A 27,280-nucleotide genomic window follows, 5' to 3' on the forward strand; every position below is an offset into this window, starting at 1 on the left:
ATGTCCCAGTTGATCGCAGTACACCAGGAGACAAACAACCATGCAGACTCATTCTCATACCAAGGGAAAATTTAGAGGATCCAATCAGCCTATCATGCATTTTTTTGCAAGGTGGTAAGAAACCAGAGTACCCGGAGAAAACCCACGCAGGAGAACATACAAGCTCCACAGAGGTGGACCAACCTGGATTCGACCCAGGACCCCAGAAGTGTGAGGCCGACACGCTATCCACTCATCACCGCCGTATCCAAATATTTTCCAGATAAATTTCAAATCAGTGCCTATGATAGATTTAACTTTATGGTTGTGTCTCTCACAGGTTGCCAGGAGGTGATTGAGCTTCCTCGGTGAGTACTTCAAGTGGTGCTTTCCAAGCAGAATTCAAATTACTCTGGTGGCGTCAATAAGAATGCACCACAAGAGGAGATTCAGATTCAGCAATTGATCAAATTTGGAATTAAAACAGACCACAAGTGGACATCTAAATCAGGACATTGAGTGTCTTACACTCTTTGTGGACACTATTTAAATATTTGATATTAGAGATGAGCATTCAGGTGACTGATGGTTTATCTTAAAGAAATAGTTTGCGTCTCGTAGTCTTTGATCTGATTCATGTCATCGGGTGCTGTGTTTTTGTAAAGACCCTGAATAATATCTTATGTTTACGTGCTGGTGTCAATACCCTGTAAAGATAAGAAGAATGTGCCAGAAATATATTGTCATTTTTAATCAGACATTGGAGAGCTTTGTACTATGCAATTCTTGTGCCTCCATGTGTCGACCTCCACTGGTATTTGTACTTACATATTTCTGTGATGTTCAGGAAACATAATCATTCTGTTACAGAATTTTGAATGACAACACAATTTAGGGTTAAAGTCAGTGGCGGGCCGTCAGGGTCTTCAAGGCCTTCTCTGCTGGCCTAAGAAAAATCTGAATCATTTATTATATTTTGTCCATCAATACTTATTAAATAATTCCAAATTGTATGTTAGCTTCCTTTAATTGCTTTCCCCCTGGTTGCTGTGCTTCCAGATATGTGTTTTCATATTGAAGCATTTAACCAATCACATTTCAGCCATTATTTGTTGCCAGGGTCAGAAATCTGCCTCAAGGCCTTCACAATCAGTTCTGCAGGCTCTGCTGCATTGAACAAGCGTCGATAAGACTGTTGCTTTAACCAATCAGAATTCGATTTGGTGACACCAGGCCTTCTCGCAGGCGTAGGGATACGTCATTGCCTTCTCGCAGTCGTAGGGATACGTCATCGCTTTCACCAACTTTGATTTGCTAGTGATAGAGTAGGCGGGCCAAAGCCAGAATGAGCCAGCCAGAGTGAGCAAACTCAACCCACAATGGCCGACGGAGGAAAACAAATGGATTTGGTTGCAGATTTGCTGGCAAAGCCATTTGCTAGGAAGTGGATTTTACCCCAGTTTTGTGCATTGAATTATTGATGATTTTTTATGTGTCGCAGCTGTAGCTGCAGTAGAGGTTTTATAGCCAAAAATAGTTTTTGAGGGTTGGATTGATTTGTTGAAGGCGCTACGAGAAAATGCACGGAACGCCACTGGGTAAAGTAGAGTATGGTACAGCATAGTTGTCCAAACTATTACACAAAGGGTTGCAAGTGGGTGCAGGTTTTTGTTCCAACTAACCCAGCAGACAGATTAAGCTTTCTGATGAAACAAGCATCATTTGACTTTAATCAACTGATTAAACTTTTAAGACACCACATTGGTGAAAATCTATCCTCTTCATTTTCATTGGTTTAAATCAGGGGTCCCCAAACTTTTTCCTGTGAGGGCCACATAACCTTTACCTTCTCTGATGGGGGGCCGGTGTCAGTTTGTAACAGAAAAAGTGTGATGATCGTAGGGGAGCTAATTTTTTTTATTGTTTTCCAGAAAGCCACACAACCAAATAACCCTTTCCAGGTTCTTTACAGGAAAAAAAGTCAGGAAACAAATAATAACACTATTAATGAAATAAATAATAACTAAATAACCCTCTGAGTTCTTCACAGAAAAAAACAGGAAATAAATAACACTATTTATGAAATAAATAATAACTAAATAACTCTCTCTGGGTTCTTCATAGAAAAAAAAGCCATGGAACATTAACTTTCTGTTGTGCCATGCACAATCTTCTCCCTTTGCTCTGAAGTTTATACACGACACCACAACCGTCATTACAGAATCCCACGTCAACATTTTGCAGCACAGTGCTTGCTGGTGAATTTGGCAGTGGACTCGTAGCGGGGCGATGAGACCCCTTTTTTCCAACTCCCGGTTCATGCGTCCCCATTATTAGACCGCGAGTTTCAGCCACCATGCTAGGAGCCCCGTCAGTCGTGATGCTAGCTAGCTTTAACCAGTCCAGGTCCAACTTCTCCATGGTTTGGCACACTTTGTCAAAAATATCCTCTCCTGTTGTAGTCCATTTGAGACTTTGGAGGGCTGCCAGATCCTTGCAAATCTCAAAGTTTGCGCTAACTCCACGAATAAAAATGAGCAGTTGCGCTGTGTCTTGCACGTCCGTGCTTTCATCCAGTGCTAATGAAAAAAAGTCAAATTCTTTCGTCTTCTGCTGCAGCTGGGCATATACATTACTCCCGATTTCTTCAACGCGTCTGGCGATTGTACTCGCCGACAGACTTACGGCATTAAATGCATCTTTCTTCTCGGGACACACTTCCTCCACGACAACATCCATACATTTCTTAAAAAACTCTCCGTCAGTGAAAGGCTTACCGTTGCTTGCTATCAGTTTAGCAACCCGAAAGCTGGCCCGAACGGATGCCTGGTTCAGCTGAGCTTGGCGTAGAAATGTAGTCTGCTGAGATAATATTCCAACTTTTAGCTTTGAGAGTTTGTCTGCTCGTATTTGGCCTTGCACGCTATCGTACTTGTCTTTGTGACGGGATTCATAGTGCCGGCGAAGATTGTATTCTTTGAATACTGCCACCGTCTCTTGACAGATGAGAAAAACAGCCTTTTCTTTGCATTTAACAAAAAAATAATCGTTTGTCCACTGCAGGTTAAATACCCTGCATTCTGAATCAATTTTTCTCTTAACTAACCTTTTCGCCATTATTCCGTTCTCAAACAGGTTCCTGTTGCACAGTTTTTATATGCTTGAATAGCATCGCAATAGTGATGGCCCCAGGGCTCCGCCCTCACCTGCGATCGTCCAGATGTCTCGCTAACACTCTGCTCACGCATGCAACGGTGGAATGCCCGCATGCATCAAAGGCAAACACCCTCCCCGCGCGTGTCACCAAAGGAGCAATGCGAAGGCCCGCTTCACTGGGATGATTTGTGGGCTCAGCAGGGGTGCAATGAACCAAACACAAGATTAAAACGTCCCAGTCTTCAAGGCCAAATAGGAAAATAAATCCGATAGCGTCTCTGGTATTGTTCAGAGGCCCGGTCCAAATGTGCCGGCGGGCTGCACCCCCCCCCCCAAAAAAATAAAATAAAAAATAAAATAAAAATAAAAAACGATAGCGTCTCTGGTATTGTTCAGAGGGCCGGTCCAAATGTGCCGGCGGGCCGGATCCGGCCCGCGGGCCGTAGTTTGGTGACCCCTGGTTTAAATGATAATCTGGACCCACTGCGGCCCTTGAGAACGGGATTGGACACCCATGTATTACAGCAGTAGTGCTCAACCTTTTTGGTCGCGAGAGCTAGTTTTCAAGTAGCCAACCTCCTGTGATCTACCTGTCTAGTGTCAACATTGTAAACCCCCACAAATTGTTTTCAGTGTACAGCACATACCCTCAGAACACATTTTGTTGTTGTCAGACAGCCATTAGACATCACATCACGAAACCCGCTCTGTCTCAAACACACACTCACACATGCTGAGCAATAGTCATAACTGACCTTAATATGAACCAAACAGAAAAATAAACCAGATACAAAACTGTATGTAAAAAGGATATCTCTTGGCAGTTCTTTGCAGGCCTTTCTATCTACCAAGGGAGCTAACAGCAGTCATTGTGATGCTTGTTTACATCCCACCGGATGCTAACATTAGCACGGCACTTCCTGCTACTGACTGTAAACAAAACAGCAGCTTGACCACCCCGATGGAGTCCTTATTGTCGCCGGTGACTTCAACAAAGCATGTTTAAATACTGTTTTGCCTAAGTTTATCCAGTACGTGAAGTGTCACACCAGAGGAGATAAAACTCTAGGCCATGTTTATTCTAACATTAAACATGCTTATAGAGCCACACCCCTCCCTCACCTTGCTGGATCCGAGCATCTCTGCCTGTCCCTCACCCCCTTATACACCTCACTCCGGAGGCTAACAAGGCCACAAATAAAGAGAATAAAAACATGGCCTGAGGGCTCAGCTGCAGGACTGTTTTCCCGCACCATTTGGGAACCTTTTTGAACACAACCTCCAGGACTACGAAGAAACGGACATTGTACTTTCCTATATCAAAAACTGTATGGACTCTGTCACTGTTAATAAACATATCCAGGTTTTTCCTAATCAAAAACCCTGGATGACCAGTGAGACACGCACTCATTAAATGCCGTAACACTGCCCTCAGGTCAGGGGACAAGTTACAATACAGCACTGCCAGAGCAGACCTCAAGAGAGGCATTAAAAAAGGCCAAGGCAGCATATACAAGGAAAATTGAGGAGCACTTCACAGAAAATAACCAAAAGAAGATGTGGCAAGGAATACGACACATTACCAATTACAATGACAATAATAAGGTGACTGTTAACACAGATGCCTTACTAGCAGAGGAACTGAACCATTTCTTTGCCCGCTTTGAGACTGACAAATCGGATTCAGTCACAACACATCCACCCCCTTGGAGCAGTACACTGAAGCTTCAGGAACATGACGCGAAACAGGTACTGCGGACTGTGAACACCAGGAAGGCTGCTGGCCCTGACGGAGTACCTGGGAAGGTGCTAATAGCCTGTGCTGACCACCTGACTGGCCTGTTGCACTTACGCCTGTGATCATGCTTTGAAAAGTTGGTCGCCCACCACATCAGGGACACAATCCCTCCCTCAGTTGACCCTCACCAGTTTGCTTATAGAGCAAACAGGTCCACTGAGGACGCCATTGCCGTAGCTCTACACACAGCACTGAGCCACCTGGAGCACCAGGGGAACTATGTGAGGATGCTATAAATTGACTGTAGCTCAGCCTTCAACAATATAATACTGGTCATTTTGGCTGACAAACTCTCCCACCTTGGACTATCCTCTTCCATCTGCTGTTGGATTAAGAATTTCTTAACCCACCGTCCACAAACTGTTAGACTTGGTCCCCATCTCTCTTCCTCCATTACACTGAGCACTGGTTCCCCTCAAGGTTGAGTCCTCTTCTATACTCCCTGTACCCATACGACTGTACACCTACCCACCACTCTAACTCCATCATCAAATTTGCCGATGACAGCACTGTGGTCGGACTCATCTCAGGGGGAGATGACTCTGCCTACAGAGATGAGGTCAACAAACTGTCTTGGTGTTTTGTGTCTTGGTGTTTGGTGAACAATCTCACGCTAAACACCACAAAAACTAAAGAAATAAAACTGAACTTTTGCAAATGCAGCACAGATCTGGCCCCACTCCTCATAAATGGTGTATGCGTAGACAGGGTCCAGTCATTCAAATTCCTCGGGTACACGTCACGGACAAGCTCTCCTGGTCTACCTACACCACGGCAGTGGTGAAGAAGGCCCAGAAGCGACTCCATTTCCTGAGGATACTCAGGAGGAACAACTTGGACACTAAGCTTCTGGTAACCTTCTATAGAGCCACTGTGGAGAGCATCCTGGCATACTGCATTACAGTGTGGTACGCTGGAAGCACGGCAGCAGACAGAAAAGCCATGCAGAGAGGGATCAACACTGCCCAGAAGATCATCGGCTGCTCTCTGCCCTCACTGGATGACATTGCCACCCCTCGCTACCTCGGCAGAGCCGGGAACATTGTTAGGGACCCCTACCACCCTGGTCACAACCTGTTCCAGCTGCTGCCCTCTGGCAGACGCTACAGGTCTCACAAAACTCGGACAAATAGACTTAGGGACAGTTTTTCCCCAGAGCCATCAGGGCTCTGAACTTGCACTAGCACGACGCACAATCCCTTCTGTGCGATGGCTTCGGGGTGTGCAATAGAAATGCAATATCATGGATTGTGCAATATTTTAGAATTACCTTACCCAGACGTGAATTTTTAAATTACTTATTTATGTTTTTACACAGTCAACGGATTGTATTCCTTGCTTTGCTCTTGCGTACCGCCGTGTTTACCCGACACTCCTCTGAGACATCCTACTGTTTGTTGGTTGTATATTGTGTTTATTTTGCACTTTGTGTTCTAAATTCTACTCACTAACTCGGTCGTGCTGTTTTGTTAGATCTTTGGTTCTTAGTTTTATTCGGTCGTGCTGTTTTTTTGTTATAGCTTTGATACGTGTTTTTTGGCGTGCTTCCTTTGTTAAAAAACACAACTTTTGTGCATTTCGAGTCCTTTTTCCTGAGTTGTGTGTGGATACAGCTTTCAACGGCTTGCAGTACACAACAGAATACTACAACTCCAGAGGGCATTTGTCACCGACTCGCTGGTCATGGTCACATGATCAGCTGACATGAAGAATCATTGCGGGAATTGATAGACGCGATAGGTGCGCTATCAACAAAGGTTGAGAAATTGGCGTCACCTAATCAATCAGTGGAGCTGACTAAATCCCCTGTGGCACCTGACGAATCCTATACATATCCTTTGGATACACAGCCGTTTTTCCAGGGACACCATTACGAGGGCGAGCCCGGCAATTGCAGACAGTTTTTACACCAGCGCTCCTTAGTGATTGATCACGCTCGTGTGGCATATGTTATGAATTTCCTCGACGGTATTGCATCCAATTGGACCATGGGGTAAGCAACGCTCGAATTACGATCCGTGACTCATTAAAGCGGAGTTTGTTAGGATTTTTGACCACCCAGTCAGGGGTAAGGAGGCAGGCAGGCGATCTGAGCGTGGAAGACTACTCGATTCAGTTTTCGAATTCTGGTACGGATTTGACGACGCGGCATTGTGTGGTATTTTTCGACGTGGACTCTCTCCCGCTGTCAGGGGTCAGCTGGCTGCTTGGGACATCTCAACGGGGCTGGAGGAGATGATCGCTTTTGCCATCCAGCAGGATAATTGCCTACAGGAGCGTGAGCGGGGACTCTGGAGCCATTGGAGACGCGTTGCAGGAAGCATGATTAAATGTCCATTGACCATGCTCTCTGTCCCTAAAAGTGTTTGATCTCGATGGGCAACCCCTGGCGGACGTCAGCTATGTAACACCGCTTAATCTTAAACTATCCGGAAACCTCCGCAACCCTTTCTAGGATACGCGGTATGGAAATTGAATGAATTAATATCTGGGAGCCATTGTGAGGTCTGCAGTTTCCTCGTGATGCCATGCAACTCAGCTCCAATCGTTCTGGGCCTCTCTTGGCTGAAGGTGCGCAATTCTATTATAGAGTGGGCTAGGTCGCAAATGGAGCATTATTTGCTATACTCACTGTTTAAAGTGTGCATTGTTATATTTCAGTCAACCCACTCTCTCCATCCTGGAAAACCAGGTGGTCCGCCAGGGGGAATCCATAATGGGGGTACTGTCATGTACTGTGGCCTACAATGACTTGTTTCTTTTCAGAAGCTGATTAAGCTAAAGACGTGGGGTGTGCAACACACCCGTGGTAGATTGGTGTATCCGGTATTCAAGAAGACATGCCATAATCAGCAGATTGTCGATTGCTTGCTTTGCCCTTGCTTAACGCCCATGTTTGCAGGGCATCAAGGGCCTTCTACTGTTTGATGGTGGTACATTGTTTATTTTGTACTATACGTTATTAGTTGTACTCACCGACTCGGTTGTACAGTTTTTTGTTACACCTTTGATACTCGTGGTTTTTTGGCATGCTACCTTTGTTAACAAACACTCATTTTTGGCATTTTGATTCATTTTTCCTGAGTGTGTGGATCCACCTTTCAACGACTTGCTGTGCACAACAGCGCGCTGTTAAGCTGTGTCACACCTTTACTTTGACTTTGTAGTTCTGCTTGCATATGAGGAAAGTTTCACAGGTTATCAAGCTGCAGCCTTGGCATCAGCTTTAGCTTGCTTTTAAACGTTCTCACTGAACTCATCATATTGACTAAATCTTTACCCTGCAGCTCTTAATTCCATTCTCTGAGTTCACCGATGAAATCATTGAGGAAACATAAATCTAAAGATCAAGCTTGTACGGTAATCCACGTGTTTTGAAGTCCTTAATTTCAGGCAAAAGCTCAGTAAAAAAATGACCAAAAATATACCTCCGCTTAACCACCTAACTTCCGTGTGAAGCAGCAGGTCTGTGTACTCAGCATCATTCTCCTCCAAGTAACTCCTTCTTTACAGACTCCTGGCTCAAACTGAACACATAATTTTCATCGCAACATCTATCACTTCTTTCATATCTAACAACTTTACATACAACACTTGCTGTTGAATTATACAATGATAGTTCAGGATATCCGGAAGATATTCACTTTCTTTGCACAGTGCAATGAACCCACTGGTGCCACCCAGCATAGACTGCGCCCAATTAGATGTGATTGACATCAGCTTGAAGAGCAGCATTCTTGTTCTCCTAACAAATGCCATGAAAGCATTAAAAATATCCTTACCTTTGGTGTGTCCGGGGGCAGAGCCGGAGGAGAAGGCGGAACATGCCGCTGGAACTCGCATGTCTGGCCAGTATGCAGTGTTTCCCGCTGCTGTCGTCAGCATTTCCGGAGTCTACAGTCATACTTACAAGAGCATCGAGGAAACCCGTCACAGGATGCTAGCACGTCCTTCAGCGATTTGCTCAGACTGCCAAAGAACAGCTCATGGAGAGAGCTGTTGTTGAATTTGCTCTCAGCAGCTACAGTGCGAAACTTCACGGAATATTCCGCCACGCTTAGAACGCCCTGGCGGATAGACATAAATTGTTTTCCGTCTTCCTTTCCACGCACCACGTAAATGAACACCTTACGCATCTTTTCCGTGAAGCCAGCATATAGCCGAGCCCCGCTCCCAACAGCCCACGACAGGGCCTCACGGCGAAGACAACCGATGAGGCCAGCTATCTTGGCTCGGTCTGTCTATACGTGCGGTGTTGCTTTTCAAAATCCAGGCTGCATCATTGTCAGGATTTTATTTCCTATTATTCCACATTTGCTTGCAAAGAGGTGTCCACTTTGCTTTACTATTAAATTGGCTTTGTTCATAATTATTAGCATCATACTTGCTTGCAACGAAGTAAAGCTTTGCTCCTGAAAACCTTGGTTAGACTAAACAAAGAAAAGCCAAAACGCCTTGGACTGTTTGGAGTGAACAAAACAAAGAGAACCCAGAATGCCTTGCAGTGCTGTGAATCTGATCTGGGAACTGCATTCACCACAGACACTCCACAAGGCTTCCTGACTTTCTTCTATTTTGACTACACATATATCAACGCACATGCAGGCTTAAAAGTCTCACTTGTGTTTTCACCAATCCCCTTGGAGTTGGGACGTACATTGTAATCAGGGTCCTCGAATTTAATGAAACAAAAGAAAACGTGTAAGGTCAGAATGGTCGTTCTCCTTGCAAGTAAAAATCCAGAAGATTGTCTTTCCCTCTTTATTCGTGCGTGAATTTGGGAATGTCTAATGGTGAACCTGACATTTATTGTCTCCTTCGAGGTGGGGAGTCAATACACCGAAAGGAACCCAGGGGCTGAGTCGACATCCGGGAAGGCCATGGCGTTGTTAAGAGCCTTTTAACAGGCTGGACTTTGGCTACGCACCTGGGTACTGTTAGTGTTCTTAATTTTGTTCTGAAGGATTTTGTGAAATTATAGACGGACACAAACAGGACAGACAAGTGCTTCATGGTCAGTTCTCAAAACAACATCCTCAATTTGCAAATAGAAAAGGTGACCTCTCCTCATCTGACTCCCTTTTATAAGCTAATTTTCTAGTAGACCTAAGTGGGCATTAATTTGAATATTAGTGGGTGGGTTTCAGGGTTTAGTCCAATGTCCTTAGCTAGTTTGATCAATTCAGTCAACCCTCAGGCTTGGGGGAAGGAGAGTTTTATGATACCACGCCCTCTGGACAACTGCCAGATTCAGGAACTGTTTGTTTATAAAACAAACACCAGTGAGTTTTAACTTAAACAACTGTCAGGGCAGAGATCTCAAGATGTAACGCTTCTCTCTGAACTATATTTTGGTTTCTCTTTGAACAGGTTTAACAACTGCCAGAACACAGGAACAATTGTTTATAATGCACACACCAGGCCAGCATAATGCAGTCACACATTACTGTGACCAGGCTACACAAACCAATGATCAAATTAAGGCAGACACTTTGATCAGCAAGCATGAAGCCACATATGCCGAAATCTATATTTTAAATATATCACAGTACCCGAGGTTGACGACTTATCCAAAAGAGGTGAAGACATCTCTGGTGAGTTCATGTGAATATGTCCATTCGTGAGAGGATTCCGAATGTGAGAGCTCAAATAAACGGTCATATGGATAAATATTCGTGAGAGGATTCCGAATGTGAGAGCTTGGGTGAATCGTTTTTGTTCATAAGCAGGTTGTAAGTAAATTCAGCACAAAATACATTGAAAAAAAGAAAATAGATAAAGGTAGTTGAGACAAAATGTTGGAGGTTAATAACAAAAAAGTAAAGACTAAGACAACTCAATTTGTTTTAATTGGTTTTAAGTGCACTCAAACCTGTATGTGACAGTCCTGTGTCTTCATGTTTTTTTCCTTTTTTTTCTGTCTCCCAGTCTTCTCACAGCTGTGATCTGATGAGTTTTTTTTTGGTGCTATCAAACTGGCCCGAGTCTTTCCCCCTATCCTTATTGTTGTTGTTTCTCCTTTTATCATGCTTAAGTCTGTGTGTAGCACTGGCGGGCCGTCAGGGCCTTCAAGGCCTTCTCTGCTGGCCTAAGAAATATCTGAATCATATTATATTTTGTCCATCAATACTTATTATTCCAAATGATCTGTTAGCTTCCTTACATTGCTTTTCCCCCTGATAGCACTACTTCCAGATGTGTGTTTTCATATTGAAGCATTTAACCAATCACATTTCAGCCATTATTTGTTGCCAAGTTCAGAAATCTGCCTCAAAGCCTTCACAATCAGTTCTGTGGGCTCTGCTACATTAAACTAGACTGTTGCTTTTAACCAATCAGATTTCGAGTTGGCAACCCCACAATGCTTTTTCATACACATTGGCATTTTGCTGGCTGGGATACGTCATTGCTTTCACCAACTCTTATTGGCTTGCTATAGAGAGTAGGCGGGCCAAAGCCATAGTGCCATAGTGATACTCCGGGCTCAGTTCTGATGTCTAAAAAGCTCCAGTATTTGTATTTAATCAATAAATGCTGTTTTCAGCTGGATTTTACCCCATTTTTGGGCAATGTTTGCCCGTACGCCATTAACGTTCATCGCTGTCTTTTCCCGGGAAAATCACCCCCCTGGCCTGGTTTTAATGTCTGAAAAGCTCCAGTATTTGTATTTAATCATGAAATGCTGCTAGGAAGTGGATTTTACCCAATTTTTGTGCATTGATTTATTGATTGTTTTCTATGTTTCGCAGCTGTAGCTGCAGTAAAGGTTTTATAGCCATAAAATAGTTTTTGAGGGATTGATATGTTGAAGGCGCTACCAGAAAATGCACGGACCGCCACTGGTGTGTAGTAGGAAAAGTATAAAAAATTACTAGACGAAATGTCTGACGGAAAAAGCATTGTCACAATTCTTTACAAATATATCTAATTGTGAAAACTCTTTTTCGTCTTTTTGTGATTATTAATTATATTGGCATTAATGCAGATAAATAGACACTATTTGTGTGAATTGGGTTAGACTATGTTTAGGACTGTGGAGTTTTTCCAAGCAGTGAATTGTTTGGCAGCTAGTGGAATGGTGTTGTGAATTTTATTAAGGTGTCTTGATGTTGGTTTAATGGGTTGATTATTATTAGTTTTAGCGTATGATTTGAGGCTGACTTGGAAAGACGTCGACACGGATTTAGTAAAGACGGTCTCTGGAAGTGCAAAATGTGAGTGTCAGGAAGTAGAAAGCAGTCTTTAAACCAGGGGTCACCAAACTACGGCCCGCGGGCTGGATACGGCCCGTCAGCACATTTGACCCGGCCCTCTGAACATTACCAGAGACGCTATTGGATTTTTTTCCTATTTGGCCTTGAAGACTGGGACGTTTTAATCTTGTTTGGTTCATTGCACCCCCCGCTGAGCCCACAAATCATCCCAGTGAAGCGGGGCTTCGCATTGCTTCTTTGGTGACACGCGCGGGGAGAGTGTTTCCCTTTGATGCACACGGGCACGTCCGCGTGATGCATGCGCGCGAGCACAGTGTTACCGAGACATCTGGACGATCGCAGGTGGGGGCGGAGCCCTGGGACCATCGCGGACTATTCAAGCATATAAAAACTGTGCAACCTGTTTGAGAATTGTTCTTTTTGACCCAGAGCTGTGGAGGGGAGCAACTCTGAATTGGATTTATATATTAGGAATAAATATCTTCTATGAAGAACCCAGAGATAGTTATTATTTATTTCATAAATAGTTTTATTTATTTCCTGTTTTTTTCTGTGAAGAACTCAGAGGGTTATTTAGTTATTATTTATTTCATTAATAGTGTTATTATTTGCTTCCTGACTTTTTTTCTGTAAAGAACCTGGAAAGGGTTATTTGGTTGTGTGGCTTTCTGGAAAACAATAAAAAAATTTAAGCTCCCCTACGATCGTCACACTTTTTCTGTTACAAACTGACACCGGCCCCCCATCAGAGAAGGAAAAAGTTATGTGGCCCTCACAGGAAAAAGTTTGGGGACCCCTGCTTTAAACAATCCTCAAAGAAAAGCATTGGCTGATCCCTTCCGTGAAAAAAATACATCAATTGACTCTAGACATTGCTTAAGCAAACTTGTGTGTGCAGAAAAAAATGTGGTTTTGCTATGGGATAAAGTTGTGCTTACAGTATTTTGGAGATTTATGGAGTCTCGGCAAATTGTGTGATGATGTTGGAAACCGGATGGGAATTTTAGCTTACTATAGACTAATGGTAGTCTTCTCTAAAATGCAATACTCACGGCTAAAAAGTGACATTTAACACATGATACTTTACTGGGGAGGCATTTGTAAACAGAACAAAACATCAAAGAATGTGTGACAGAGATAAGCTGTGTGTGTGAGAAGCAGAGTCTAAAGCTCACAGTTAGCGGCTAAGAGCGCGCTTCCGTTGAACATTTCAAAACAAGAGCAAATCATGATCTGCAGGAAATGCAGAGTTGTGCGGTTACTTTTGCATTTTTCAGATTCTACACATCTTTCAAGTTACCGCCGTAATAAAAACATCTGATTGTTGAATGACTGGTTAGATTGGCTTCAAAATTGGGAACAAATCGAGACAGTCATTTTTGACCAGTTTGTTGATTTCAAAGGGCTCTTTGGAGTTAGCAAAACTTACATTGGGGTTTTCACCAATTTCATGTTTAATGATAAGAAGTATTGTCTATTTATTGTTGATGTTTTCTTCAAATGGCTTAAAATTATCTGACAGATTTTATTTGGTAGGCCATACAAATTGCCATCATTCACTACGCAATGGGAATTAGATGACGAGGCGAATGTGGCTCTTTTTAGAGAAATGCATCAGATTTAGGTTGAGAGAGAGATTGTGCTTTCCAACAGGAAATGGTCCAAAAGTGATGCCAGGTGGCTGGTTGCTCATCTGCAGCATAAAGAAGACGCACTGCCACGATCCAAAATGGGAAGGTCCATGCCAAGCGTTGCTGACCAATCAGCAGATGTGAAAATAGCCGAGAAGGGATGTGGATCCACTATTCGCACTATAAGAAGGTTATCTGTGTTGAAACGTTTGAGGAGAGGGAAAAACTTTCTGACGAAATGAAAGGAAATTAACGAGATAACCACTCCAATATTGATTAGAAGGATTATTGCACTGAGAGCAATAACATTAAACACAGTGATCTCTTTTATATTGAATTTATTGTCTCCATATGCAAAAAGGGTGAAGGCGTTTGTGTGAGAGGAAAATAAATGTCAGGTTCACCATTAGACATTCCCAATTTCACGCACGAATAAAGAGAAAAATATTTTTACTTGCAAGGAGAACGACCGTTGAGACAGCCTCCCAACTCCGTTGTGACCTTACACATGTTTTCTGTTGTTTCATTAAATTTGAGGACCCTGATTACAATGTACGTTTCAACTCTAAAGGGAGGGCTGAAAACACAAGTGAGACGTTTGAGCGTGCATGTGCATTGAATATATCTGTAGTCAAAACAGATGAAAGTCAGGAAGCCTTGTGGTGCCTGTGGTGGATGCAGGTGCAGATTTACAGCACTTGCAAGGCGTTCTGGATCCTCTTTGTTTTGTCCACTCCAAGCAGTCCAAGGTGTTTGTTTTGGCTTTTCTTTGTTTAGTCTAACCAAGGTTTTCAGGAGAAAAGCTTTTACTTCGTTGCAAGCAGGTATGATGCTTATAATGATGAGCAAAGCCAATTTAATAGTAAAGCAAAGTGGATAAGTCTTTGCAAGCAAATGTGGAATAATATGAAATCAAATCCTGACAATCGTACCTGGCCAGGCATGCGCCAAGGTCGCCGTCATGTAGTACCGCCGATGGCATTATCAGCTCGCGGTACAGCAGCGCTGGGGCTACCACAGAAGTGGGCGCAAGTGAGGGGGACGGGGTTTGTTGTTCACAAGGCAACGGTGTGAGTTGTGCCTGCAACAAATGTAGCGTCTGTGAGATATTCTATACCTCAGTTAAGAGAAATTGCCTGTGCTGGTCCATGAGTGGCGCTGGTTTGTGCAAAGGGTGTCTGTTCCGACACTGCGGGTTATATACTTGACTGGATCGAGCTGTTACAATCGCTGGCAAGGCCCCTGAAGCAGAGAGGAATGACAACTCTGACAGTAACAATAAGTCTTTCTTAATTAATGGCAACTTGGCAAAGGTGACAGAGGCGTGGATCAGGCAGGTCCGTGAACATGACGTGGAAGTTGAGAGCCGAGGTCCGTGAGAGAATCCGAGGCGAAGGTACAATAGGCGTGGGCTAAGACGTGGTCAGCAAACTGATGAAAACGATACAGCAACATGATTGCGCTCTGGCTGGTTTAAGTAGGTAGGTGATAATGATTGTTAACACCTGTTGCTGCTCCACGCATCTGGTGCTGGACCTGTGATTGGGTGACACACCTGCCGAGCACAGGGCATCACACTGGCTGCCATTACCAGGCCTTCCAATACATTGGAATTGGAAGGCCTGGTAACAAATGCACGACTAGAAGTCTACTAGCGGAAAACTAATTTATATTCACAACAGAAGGATTAAAAGAGCCACATGATTGGATGTCTATTGCCGTCACTGGTAGCCTATAAATTAATAGAACTTTTTCAGGTCCAGCATATTTAGTGGCCTGCAATATATAAAGCACCCATTACTTTTTCCCATTTGGGTTCACAGCTTTACCTTCAACCCAAAGGAAGGGATCGATAATCCAGCTCTAGTCATCACTGATTATTTGGGTAAGTTTTTACCGTTAGGGTTTTGTAACAGTGCATCACTCTCCACCCTGCCAATCTCAACCTGTTTTGATGTACCTGTTAACAGAAACAGACCAAAATACTCAGCCCAAACTGCACCACCTGAGGCGTGTGGAAGGGGAGAATTTTGGCTTCTCCTTGCAAAAGAACAGTCATGAGCAAGGCTTGGAGATCACAATTGTAAACCCATGCAGCTCAGCAGAGCACAGCGGACTTAAAGAGGGTGACCGAGTGTTGGAGGTCAATGAGGAAGATGTGGTGAACATGGATTTTTTAAAGGTTAGTCTGCATATTCTGAAGAGCCAAACTGCACGCATCTGCCAAATTGTTTTTTATCAATCTATCACCGACAAATTCACGTGTTCCTTTGAGGAATGAGTCATATCCTTTATCATAATTATATGGCTGTAGTACATTGTGTACATCATAATTGAGTGCACCCCAGTTGATATTTCAGAAAACCTTTGTTACCTTTCAGAAACATCTACACTGCAAAATAATCCAAAGGTAGGCCATTGATTTAAAGCAAGATTAGTTAATTGGCACTGAAAGAAGATAATTTGTTGTAACCAATCTGTAGATATCATGGAGGCAGTGAATATCAGTGGTGCCTGCCAACATTTTAAAAAGTTGTGACCACATTGGGCCATTTAATATTTTGGGGTGTCCAGGGACTGTTTCTTCAATTAGAGAGGCAGCCAAAAAAAGGAAGAACATAGGGCGATGGCTACAAAAAGATCAGCCCCAATCCAGCCTGTTTTCCGTATCTCCCTCCTGTACCACACCTGAATCAAATGATCAGCTCCTCAGCAAGCTGTCCAGAAGCTTGTTACCGATCCAGATTATTTGATTCAGGTGTGTTGTCGGAGGAAGATATGGAAAACAGACCGGATAGGGGCTCTTGAGGACTGGATTTGGCCACCCCTGCTGTAGCAAAACTGCCACAGAAAGAATTTTAAAAAAAAGGAAATATACACTTCGCATTTAGACCATCCAATAAAGTTAACATGTTAACATTTCCAACAGTGTCAAGTTCGCCATTTGACATTCCCAAATTCACGCTCAAATAAAGAGGAAAAGACAGTCTGGAATTTTCACTTGCAAGGAGAACGACCGCTGAAAGAGAGACAGCCTCCCAACTCCGTTCTGACCTTATACATATTTTCTGTTGTTATATTAAATTTGAGGGCCCTGATCACAATATACGTCGCAACTCTAAGGGGAAGGGTGGAAACAAAAGTGAGACGTATGACTGTGCATGTGCATTGATATATTTGTAGTCAAAACAGATGAAAGTCAGGAAGCCTCGTGGAGTGTCTGTGGTGAATGCATGTGCAGTTCCTAGATCAGATTCACAGTACTGCAAGGCATTCTGGATTTTCTTTGTTTTGTCCACTCCAAGCAGTCCAAGGCGTTTTGGCTTCTCTTTGTTTAGTCTAACCAAGGTTTTCAGGAGCAAAGCTTTTACTTCGTTGCAAGCAAGAAGTCAATAATGATGAGTAAAGCAAGTTTAATAGTAAAGTAAAGCATAGCATATTATTCATTGCAAGCAAATATATAATAGCAAATGAAATCCTGACAATGAGCAATGTATGTATATATATATACATATATATATATGTATATATATACATATATGTATATATATGTATATATATACATATATGTATATATATATATATATATATATATATATATATACGTATATGTATGTATATATATACATATATGTATATATATATACGTATATGTATATATACATATATGTATATACATATATGTATATGTATATATATATATATATATGTACATGTATATATATTTATATATATAAGTATATATAGACTATATATATATATGTATATATAGGGTGGCAGGCAGCGCTGGGCTAGTTACGCTAGCTACTATTTGCGACTGGATTGTGGCCTGGACATCGACATCAACACAGCTTTACGAAGGGTGGCAGGCAGCGCCGGGCTAGTTACGCTAGCTACTATTTGTGAATGGATTGTGGCTGCCTGGACGAGCGTAAAAAACTCAGCGTTTTCGATGACTCATTTGGACAATTGTTCAATTCGGACACAGAAAATTAGGACTTTGATGGATTTGTGGGTGATGATGATGTGAGTACATTGTAAAAGGGCTAAATGAAGTACAACTGAACTCAGTTTTGCTTCCGTTGCCTTTTTAAAAACGTGTTTTTAGCGCGTGTCCGTCTGTTTAAGCTGGTGTATGTTTTGCAATGCCTGGCTGTGTCTTTAAAAGCAGTGCATACTGTGTGTGTCAAATACAGAAATAGCACTCGTTACTGACACTGCGCCTTTAAATGCGGTGCGCCATATAGTCGTGAAAATACGGTACATATATATATATATATATATATACCACCCTGACTTTCAGATGCAACCTATCGAGGGTTGTTTGCTTTTGTCTTCCCTTCAAAATATTCCGAAAATTATGCACACAAATGTCCTCACAATAGGAAAACGCACGACCACTTGCCAACTTGCCCAGGAAGTAGTACTCCTCTCGTATTAGCAAACAAGCTCCGCCATTAGCACTGACTAAAAGAAAAACAAAACACTAAAAAAATGCAACGCTCTGCCCAATGCTCCTAGAGACATGACACGAGGGAGTTTTGGGGAGAGCCAGTGCCCATGATGTTCTTATGAGCAGCCTCTCGCGTCTGCCGTATGCTCGTATATCAAAATTTGTCTCGTATCTCAAGATAAATATTTGCTCGAAATTTTACTCGTATCTCAAATTGCTCCTATGTCTGGGCACTCGTATGGCGAGGTATTACTGTGTGTGTAGATAGAGATAGAGAGCGATAGAGAGCGAGAGTGAGAGCGAAAGAGAGAGAGAGAGATATTAGAATTATATATACCGTATTTTCACGACTATATGGCGCACCGCATTTAAAGGCGCAGTGTCAGTAACGAGTGCTATTTCTGTATTTGACACACACAAGACGCACCACATTTAAAGGCGCAGCCAGGCATGGTAAAACATACACCAGCTTAAACAGACGGACACACGCTAAAAACACGTTTTTAAAAAGGCAACGGAAGCAAAACTGAGTTCGGTTTTACCATCACCCTCAAATCCATCAAAGTCCTCATTTTCTGTGTCCGAATTGAACAATTGTCCAAATGATTCATCAAAAACGCCAGGTTCCCTCTCTTCGTTGTCAGAGTCACTGTCATTGCCATGTGGCTCCACAGAAATGATGCCGGCTTTGGCAAAAGCTCGAACAACAGTGCAAGCAGACACGTTCGTCCAAGTGGCCACAATCCATTCGCAAATAGTGGCGTAACTAGCCCGGCGCTGCCTGCCACACTTCCCAAAGCTGTGCTGATGCCAATGTCCAGCGGTTTTCAAGCATCTGTTGTTAGTGCCTTCAACAACAGTGCAAACAGACACGTTCATCCAAGCGGCCACAATCCCTTCGCAAATAGTGGCGTAACTATCCTCGCGCTGCCTGCCACCCTTCGTAAAGCTGTGTTGATGCCGATGTCCAGCGGTTTTCAAGCATCTGTTGTTAGTGCCTTTAACAACAGTGCAAGCAGACACGTTTGTCCAAGCGGCCACAATCCCTTCGCAAATAGTGGCGTAACTATCCTTGCGCTGCCTGCCACCCTTCGTAAAGCTGTGTTGATGCCGATGTCCAGCGTTTTTCAAGCATCTGTTGTTAGTGCCTTTAACAACAGTGCAAGCAGACACGTTCGTCCAAGCGGCCACAATCCATTCGCAAATAGGGGCGTAACTAGCCCGGCGCTGCCTGCCACCCTTCGTAAAGCTGTGTTGATGCCGATGTCCAGCGGTTTTCAAGCATCTGTTGTTAGTGCCTTTAACAACAGTGCAAGCAGACACGTTCGTCCAGGCGGCCACAATCCATTCGCAAATAGTGGCGTAACTAGCCCGGCGCTTTAGTTAAGCCTCCGGGAATGATGACAAGCTCAGAGTTCATTTTTTGTTTTTCACCGCTGCTGCGAGATGGACACGTGCAAATCAACTCAGCTTCTTCTTCTTGACTTGGCGAAGCTCGTTCTCCTGCTTCCTCCATTTGCTAACCATGGATTTGTTGATCTAAAATTCCCTCGTGGCTGCTCTATTCCCATGTTACCCTGCATAATTGATGGCTTGAAGTTTGAACTGAGCTTCGTAAGAGTTTCTATTTGTATTACATTCATTTTCGGGGGGCCTTAGAAACCAGACCGAAATTGTTCTGCAATAAACACACCTTGTCGAGGCGTGCCTTTAGTGTCTGACCCCACCCACGTCTGCCTTCTCTCCTTATAAGAAGCGTGTCGGCAAGAAGAGTTCTCAGTCAGGCTTTAGAGCTTACACGGCGCTCCGCATTATAAGGTGCCCTGTCTATTTTGGAGAAAATATAAGACTTTTTAGTGCGCCTTATAGTCTTGAAAATACGGTATATATATATATATATATATGTGTGTGTATGTGTCTGTGTGTGTGTCTGTGTATATATGTGTATATATATATATATATATATATATATATATATATATATATATATGTATGTATATATCACTTTGCAATCATTTGATGACAGGTGGCAAGGAAGATCCAATCATGTGGAGCAAATTTGTTTCTCCTGGTGCTGAAGAGAGGTGACTATGAAAAGGTACTGGATATACATAAACATACATTTCCCCTAAAGTTTATATTAAATCAAAGAACCCCAGATATAAAGTGCCATTATTCTCTGATTAACAAATAAGTTTTTCGAATGTAGGCAGTGTGTACTGGTATGGATCTCCAGACGCTTGCTATAGCCTCGAAAGGAGGACCTTGCTCTCGGCCCAGGCTTTGTCACATTCACTGGCACGAGCACTACGGCCTAGGGATGACCCTCATCTCATCTGAAGGTATCACCATTAGATTCCTGAATATTTATAGTGACTAATAGGACTTACCAACTTACTGGTCAGTGTAAAATACAGTACAAACCTTTCCACAGTCAGGTCATGTGGTATCAGATATTACACTGGAAGTAAAATGTCTACACACCCCTGCTTTTCAAATTCCCTAGTTTAGGTAACATAGAAATAATTTCATAACTTTTTTCATCCTTAATGTGACCCATTAACCCTACCTCAGGTTTTCTGTTAATGCTGATTGCTATGACAAACTGTACATCAGTCACAAAAAACTTTGAAAATATAAATTCACTTTAATTCTGCTAACGAAGAACTAAAATTTACATTAGGAAAATTTGGCATTTGACTTTGTCTCCAAGTTAACTCCATCACCACAGTTGCTTTTGCTGTAGGCTACATATATTAATGTTTGAAATTCAATACGTATTAAATTTGATTTCATTTGCAGTTATTTTCAATTTAAAATATTGCATTACTAGTAACAAAACTATTTTAGGTCAGCAATTTCATTGGACCAACAGAATTTGTAGCTGCATCTTGAACACAAATACAGTTGTGGTCAAAGGTTTACATACACTTGTGAAGAACATAATGTCATGCTCTCTTGAGTTTCCAGTTATTACTACAAACCAGATTTTTCTCTGAGAGAGTGATTGGAATAGATACTTCTTTGTCACAAACATTCATGAAGTTTGGTTCTTTTATGACTTTATTATGGGTTAACAGAAAAAGTGATCAAATCTGCTGGGTCAAAAATATACATACAGCAACACGAATTAGCAATTTTGGTGACTTAGAAAGTTGTGTCAGTGAAATGAGCTTCATAGCATGGCCTCTTAACTTCTTGTGAGTGATTATGAGTGACTACAGCTGGTGTCTTCTCTGAGGCCATTTAAATAGGGCTCATTGGATGCAAACGCCCACAAACGCTACAATGGGAAAGTCAAAGGAGCTCAGCATGGACTTGAACAAGTCAGGAAATTAACTTGGAGCCATTTCAAAGCAGCTACAGGTCCCAAGAGCAGCAGTGCAAACAATTGTTTGTAAGTATAAAGTGCATGGGACTGTTTTGTCACTGCCATGATCAGGAAGAAAACGCAAGCTGCTGAGAGAGAATTGGTCAGGAGGGTGAAGATTCAAACAAGAATCACCAAAAAGCAGATCTGCCAAGAATTACAAGCTGCTGGAACACAGGTGTCAGTGTCCACAGTCAAGCGTGTTTTGCATCTCCATGGACTAAGAGGCTGCCGTGCAAGAAGGAAGCCCTTGCTCCAAAAGCGGCACCTTAAGGCTCGACTAAAGTTTGCTGCTGATCACATGGACAAAGATAAGACCTTCTGGAGGAAAGTTCTGTGGTCAGACGAAACAAAAATCGAGCTGTTTGGCCACAATGCCCAGCAATATGTTCGGAGGAGAAAAGGTGAGACCTTTAACCCCAAGCACACCATGCCTACCGTCAAGCACGGTGGTGGTAGTATTATGCTGTGGGGCTGTTTTTCTGCCAATGGAACTGGTGCTTTACAGAGAGTAAATGGGATAATGAAGAAGGAGGATTACTTTCAAATTCTTCAAGATAACCTGAAATCAGCCCGAAGATTGGGTCTTGGGCGCAGTTGGGTGTTCCAACAGGACAATGACCCCAACACACATCAAAAGTGGTAATGGAATGGCTAAATCAGGCTATAATTAAGGTTTTCGAATGGCCTTCCTAAAGTCCTGACTTAAACCCCATTGAGAACTTGTGGACCATGCTGAAGAAACAAGTCAATGTCAGAAGGCCATCAAATTTAACTGAACTGCACCAATTCTGTCAAGAGGAGTGGTCAAATATTCAACCAGAAGCTTGTGGATGGCTACCAAAAGCGCCTAATTGAAGTGAAAATGGCCAAGGGACAAGTTACCAAATATTAGCGCTGCTGTATGTATATTTTTGACCCAGCACATTTGATCACTTTTTTCTGTTCACCCATAATAAAGTCATAAAAGAACCAAACTTCATGAATGTTTTTGTGACAAAGAAGTATCTGTTCTAATCACTCTATCAGAGAAAAATCAGAGTTGTAGAAATAACTGGAAACTCAAGAGAGCCATGACATTGTTCTTCACAAGTGTATGTAAACTTTTGACCACAACTGTACGTAACTACCGTATTTTCTCGATTTTAACGCGCACTCAAAAATAACACGCAGGTAATTTTGGGCCAAAAACATCTGGAAAAACGCAGTAATCGAATATAGTGCGCACCTAAAATTTCCCGCTGACGAAAATCAGAAATCTTACCTTTTTTTCTTCGTTTCACGATTGTTTTGTTCAAAACCGGATAGAGAAATCTTCAGGTACGAGCGTGTCGAGTGTCGTGCATTACTTTCTCTTAACGAGGGTATGGGGACTTAAAAGACTTCAAAGGGACAATCATTTATGTGCGTTGAACTTGATTATTATGTGAAAAGGGATACACAGAGTGGATAAACATATCATGTAGACATGTTATGTTGCAATACCTTTTAGACTTCCTTGAACATTGACTACATTTCAATTGACAATACCATGTTTTAATTCAAATATCTATTGTCATTCTCAAACAAGAAAAGGAACATACAAATTGAATAAATAAATGATTTGAAGATATGCACAATGGAAAAGACTATCACATGTGTTTAAACTACAAGTGTTCATCAAGAGTACAAATTTATTCATTAGAATCCTTCAAATGAAGAGTCCGCATCAGAATCTTTAAATAGTCTCTGCAGATATTCCTCTCTCTCTTTGTCTGTCCTCTCATCCGTCTCCTCATACATCTCTTCGTTGAGAATCCTATCAACGTCCACGCTTCCTTCATCCACTTCCTCTTCCTCCCACAACACATCATCCTCAGTACCATCCAGCTTGTTGGTGAGGCAACACTTCTTGAAGCCTCTGGTGATGATGGCAGGCTCCACTGCGTCCTAACTCTTCTTGATCCACTGTGTGATTAGCTGCAGTGATGGCTTTCTGGTGTTGCCACTTGCTGTAAATGTTTTCTCCCCTGAAGCCATCCATTCCGCCCATCTCTGCTTCATCTGTTGCTTGAAGGGACGGTTGCACGAGACGTCCATGACCTGGAGTTGGCTGGTCATACCTCCAGGAATTATGGCTACATCTGTTCCGGCATCCTTTGGGCAATTGACGTTCTCTTTCTTACAGATAGGTCGTGCCGTTGCATAAACTTATAGCACCAACATGCAGACGATTTGAAGCCGGAATCCTTGTTGGTTTTTTTCATGATTTTCAGGGCGAGGATACGCAGCTCGACTGTGTTGATGGCACACCCTGCAGCTCTTCTCTCAGCAATCGTTTTAAGAAGTTCTTTCTCTAACTCTGGGAACATTGCTTTTCTTCCACGTCCTGATGCTTTTGCTGTTGCTTTTTCTTTCAATAATGAGTCTTTCTTCTTCCTCCAACCACGGATGTTAGCTTCACTAATATCGAATTTTCTTCCAGCTTCTCTGTTGCCCAATTCCTCTGCCACTTTGATGACTTTTCTTTTGAACGCTGCGGTATAACTTGCTCGTTTTGATGCCATGTTGCTTGTACAATGTCCAAAACTGAACTGAGAGAGGGTGAACTGAGACGAGTACGAGGCTAGAGGGGGGCAGTGGTGGTCTCGGCTTTCCGATTTTCGATCGGCTTTACGAGATGACGTAAAATCCGTGCGTCTAAGTGAGTTTGACAATGCTTTTTTCGATCGAAAATTTGTAATTTATTTTAGTTATTGATTATAACACGCACCCCATCTATTGGAATTAATTATATAGCAAAAATCTGCGTGTTATAATCGAGAAAATACGGTAAGAGAAAAGAATGCTTGAACATAATTTTAAAATACCAAATAAGGCTCAGTACCCCCTAAAATGCACTTTTTTGCCTCTAGTAATTACGGTAATATTGTAATATATATTTTTTCAAATATTAGTATTTGTGGAACATTTATCCCAACTATTTTATCATAACTTTTTTCTTTAACACTGTAAAAGAAAGCTATACAAAACATGAAACATACTTGGCTTTAGACAGTTTTCCAAAACAATGGGTCAAGCAAATGTTTGTCCTTGCTTCTATTTTTCATATTGTTGTAAAATAGTTAGCCTTGTTTAAATTTTGTACTCTACCTTCAGAAACTCTGTTGTGCAAAAAGAACAACTTTTTAAATTGTTTTTATAAGTATTCCCTTATAAATCGGTCCTTTCTATTTCTTTCTGCTCCAGAAACAACTCTATTCTACTCCTGAAAAAGCTAAAATTAGCGTATTTTCCAGAGTAGAGTCAGTTTTTTTAATAGTTTGGCCGAGTTTTTGACATATACTGCAGTGCGACCTATATGAAATTATTCACACTACGATATCCTGCCACATGTTTTTTACACTGAAACACAAGAGTATACCCTAGGCCAGTGCTGATAATTTCAACATTGGTGGTGGGTGAACTAATTACTTTTGGATTTTATCAAATACCGTGCGACTTACACACATTTTTTCCCTTTCATTGTTCATTTTTGACTAGTGAGACATATACTCAGGTGCAACTTCTAGTCCGAAAAAAACCAGTAGTATTGATTTGTAACTAGGCACCTGAGTGTTTAGTAAGTGATCCGCCTCACAGTTCTTGGGTCGAGGGTTCGATCCCAGGTCGATCTTCACTGTGTGGACTTGGCATGCTCTCCCCGGACTTGCTTGGGATTTCTGCGGGTACTCCAGTTTCCTCCTACATGTAGGGTAGGCTGGTCGAACCCTCTAAATTGCCCCTAGGTATGAGCGTGATCGTTAATGGTTGTCCGTCTCCCTGTGCCCTGGAATTGGCTGGCCACTGATTCAGGGTGTCCCCTGCCGAGTGCCCTTAGTTAACTGGTACAGCAGCACCCGTAACACTTGTGAGGATAAGCACTTCAGAAAAGTTCAAAAGTATTAGATTTTGAAATTAGACATTCTCAGAACATTTACATGAAATGGGAAACCTCCTTTATATCACGTAAGCAAAGATTAACAGGCTGTCCTCATGGTCCCAAGGCTTTCTCACCCTTTGGTCCTCATCTGTTTTGACTTTTAGTAATGATTATGAATCGGTTTTAACTTTTAATACCTTTAATAATAACTATGAATCTGGTATTATGAACATGTACAAGGCTAAATATAAAGATTCAACTCACATGCACATAAACACTCAGACCTCTCAATTGTGCAATTCACCCGGCCCAGCCCGGCTGGGCCATCAAATGTAATAAAGTGCCAAAAAAGAAGTTTAAGGTCAGAACGTTGTTGGAGAGCGGTCCTCAACATCCGTCTTCCTTGCAAGTGAAAATCCAGGAGGGTGTCTTTCGTCTCTCTCTATTTATGCATTTTTTGTGGATGTCTAATGGCGAACCTGACCCCCAAATGATATAAAAAATAAAAAATAAATGCCTGCGCATTAAAGTGATGTGGATTTTTCATATATTCCAATGAATAATGGGAAATAAGAGACCTTCAGTATAAATCCAGTTGAATTTGATGTCTCAGCAGGCCTAAAAGGACACCACATACTTAGTGTGTGGGCTGGAGGTCCAGCAGAGAAAGCTGGAGTCACCAGCGGAGACAGATTGGTCTGGATGAATGGTGCCAATACTTCTGGTCTTTCACACGTCTCTATCAACAGATCAGTAAGAAACATTTCTTGTGTTTTACTGGAATATAAATAATGTAAGTGAGTCTTCCAATCACATGGGCTCACCACCTATGAGAGGGGCCAAAGAGGTTGGGTGCGTCGACAGTTGGGCGGCAGGCAAAGGAGGGATCCTTGGTCCGATCCCCAGCTGCAGAAACTGGCTCTTGGGACGTGGAATGTCACCTCTCTGGTTGGGAAAGAGCCTGAGCTAGTGTGTGAGGTTGAGAAATTCCAGCTCGACATAGTCAGGCTCACCTCTACCCACAGCTTGGGTTCCGGTACCACTCCTCTTGACGGGGGTTTGACACTCTTCCACTCTGGAGTTGCCCACCGTGAGAGGCGCCGAGCGGGTGTGGGCATACTTGTTGCCCTCCGGCTTGGTGCCTGTATGTTGGGGTTTACCCCAAGAGGGTAGCACGGGACCTAACTGTTGTTTGTGCATATGCACCAAACAGCAGTTCAGATTACCCACCCTTTTTGGGGTCCATGGAGGGGGTGCTGGAGAGTGCTCCTTCGGGGGACTCCCTTGTTCTGCTCCGATGGTGGGGACAGATGCCCGTGGGGCCCGGGAGACCCAAACGTTTTGTAAGGGTCTGCTGGGAACGCCTGGCAGAGTCCCTTGTCAGAAGAAGTTTCAATTCCAACCTCCAACAGTTTCTCCCATGTCCGGGAAGAGGTGGCAGACCGCAGCTGCGGCCGCAAGGTGGTCGGCGCCTGTTGTGGCAGCAATCCCAGAACACGCTGGTGGACACCAGCGGTGAGGGATGCCGTCGGGCTGAAAAATGAGTCCTATTGGTAGCCAGCTGACGGGTACCGGGTGGCCAAGCGGCACACAGCTCTGGTTGTCTCAGAGGCAAAAACCCGGGCATTGGAGGAGTTCAGTGAGGCCATGGAGAATGACTTCCTGGTGGCTTCAAGGAAATTTTGGTCAACCATCCGACATCGCAGAAGGGGGAAAGTGCACCACCAACACAGTGTATAGTGGGTATGGGGCGCTGCTGACCTCGACTTGGGATGTTG

The 27,280-nt window shown here is 42.8% G+C and overlaps 1 protein-coding gene across 9 annotated transcripts in view; it reads left to right on the top strand.

Moving 5' to 3' along the window:
• The window catches only part of LOC144083232 (Na(+)/H(+) exchange regulatory cofactor NHE-RF4-like), a 53,399-nt gene that overhangs the window by 6,454 nt on the left and 19,665 nt on the right, over positions 1-27,280 (top strand). For 7 of the 9 annotated variants that reach the window (XM_077610852.1, XM_077610853.1, XM_077610854.1 and 4 more), the window contains 7 exons: positions 112-210; positions 320-347; positions 15,602-15,663; positions 15,749-15,960; positions 20,258-20,329; positions 20,441-20,573; positions 26,116-26,255. In XM_077610852.1, coding sequence (XP_077466978.1) covers positions 112-210; positions 320-347; positions 15,602-15,663; positions 15,749-15,960; positions 20,258-20,329; positions 20,441-20,573; positions 26,116-26,255 — 746 coding nt within the window. Of the gene's footprint in view, positions 1-111; positions 211-319; positions 348-6,478; positions 6,927-15,601; positions 15,664-15,748; positions 15,961-20,257; positions 20,330-20,440; positions 20,574-26,115; positions 26,256-27,280 lie in introns of those variants that run through there. The other 2 variants (XM_077610851.1, XM_077610858.1) reach the window with 2 other exon arrangements.

Source organism: Stigmatopora argus, chromosome 10 (genome assembly GCF_051989625.1).
Source record: "Stigmatopora argus isolate UIUO_Sarg chromosome 10, RoL_Sarg_1.0, whole genome shotgun sequence".
NCBI lineage: Eukaryota > Metazoa > Chordata > Actinopteri > Syngnathiformes > Syngnathidae > Stigmatopora > Stigmatopora argus.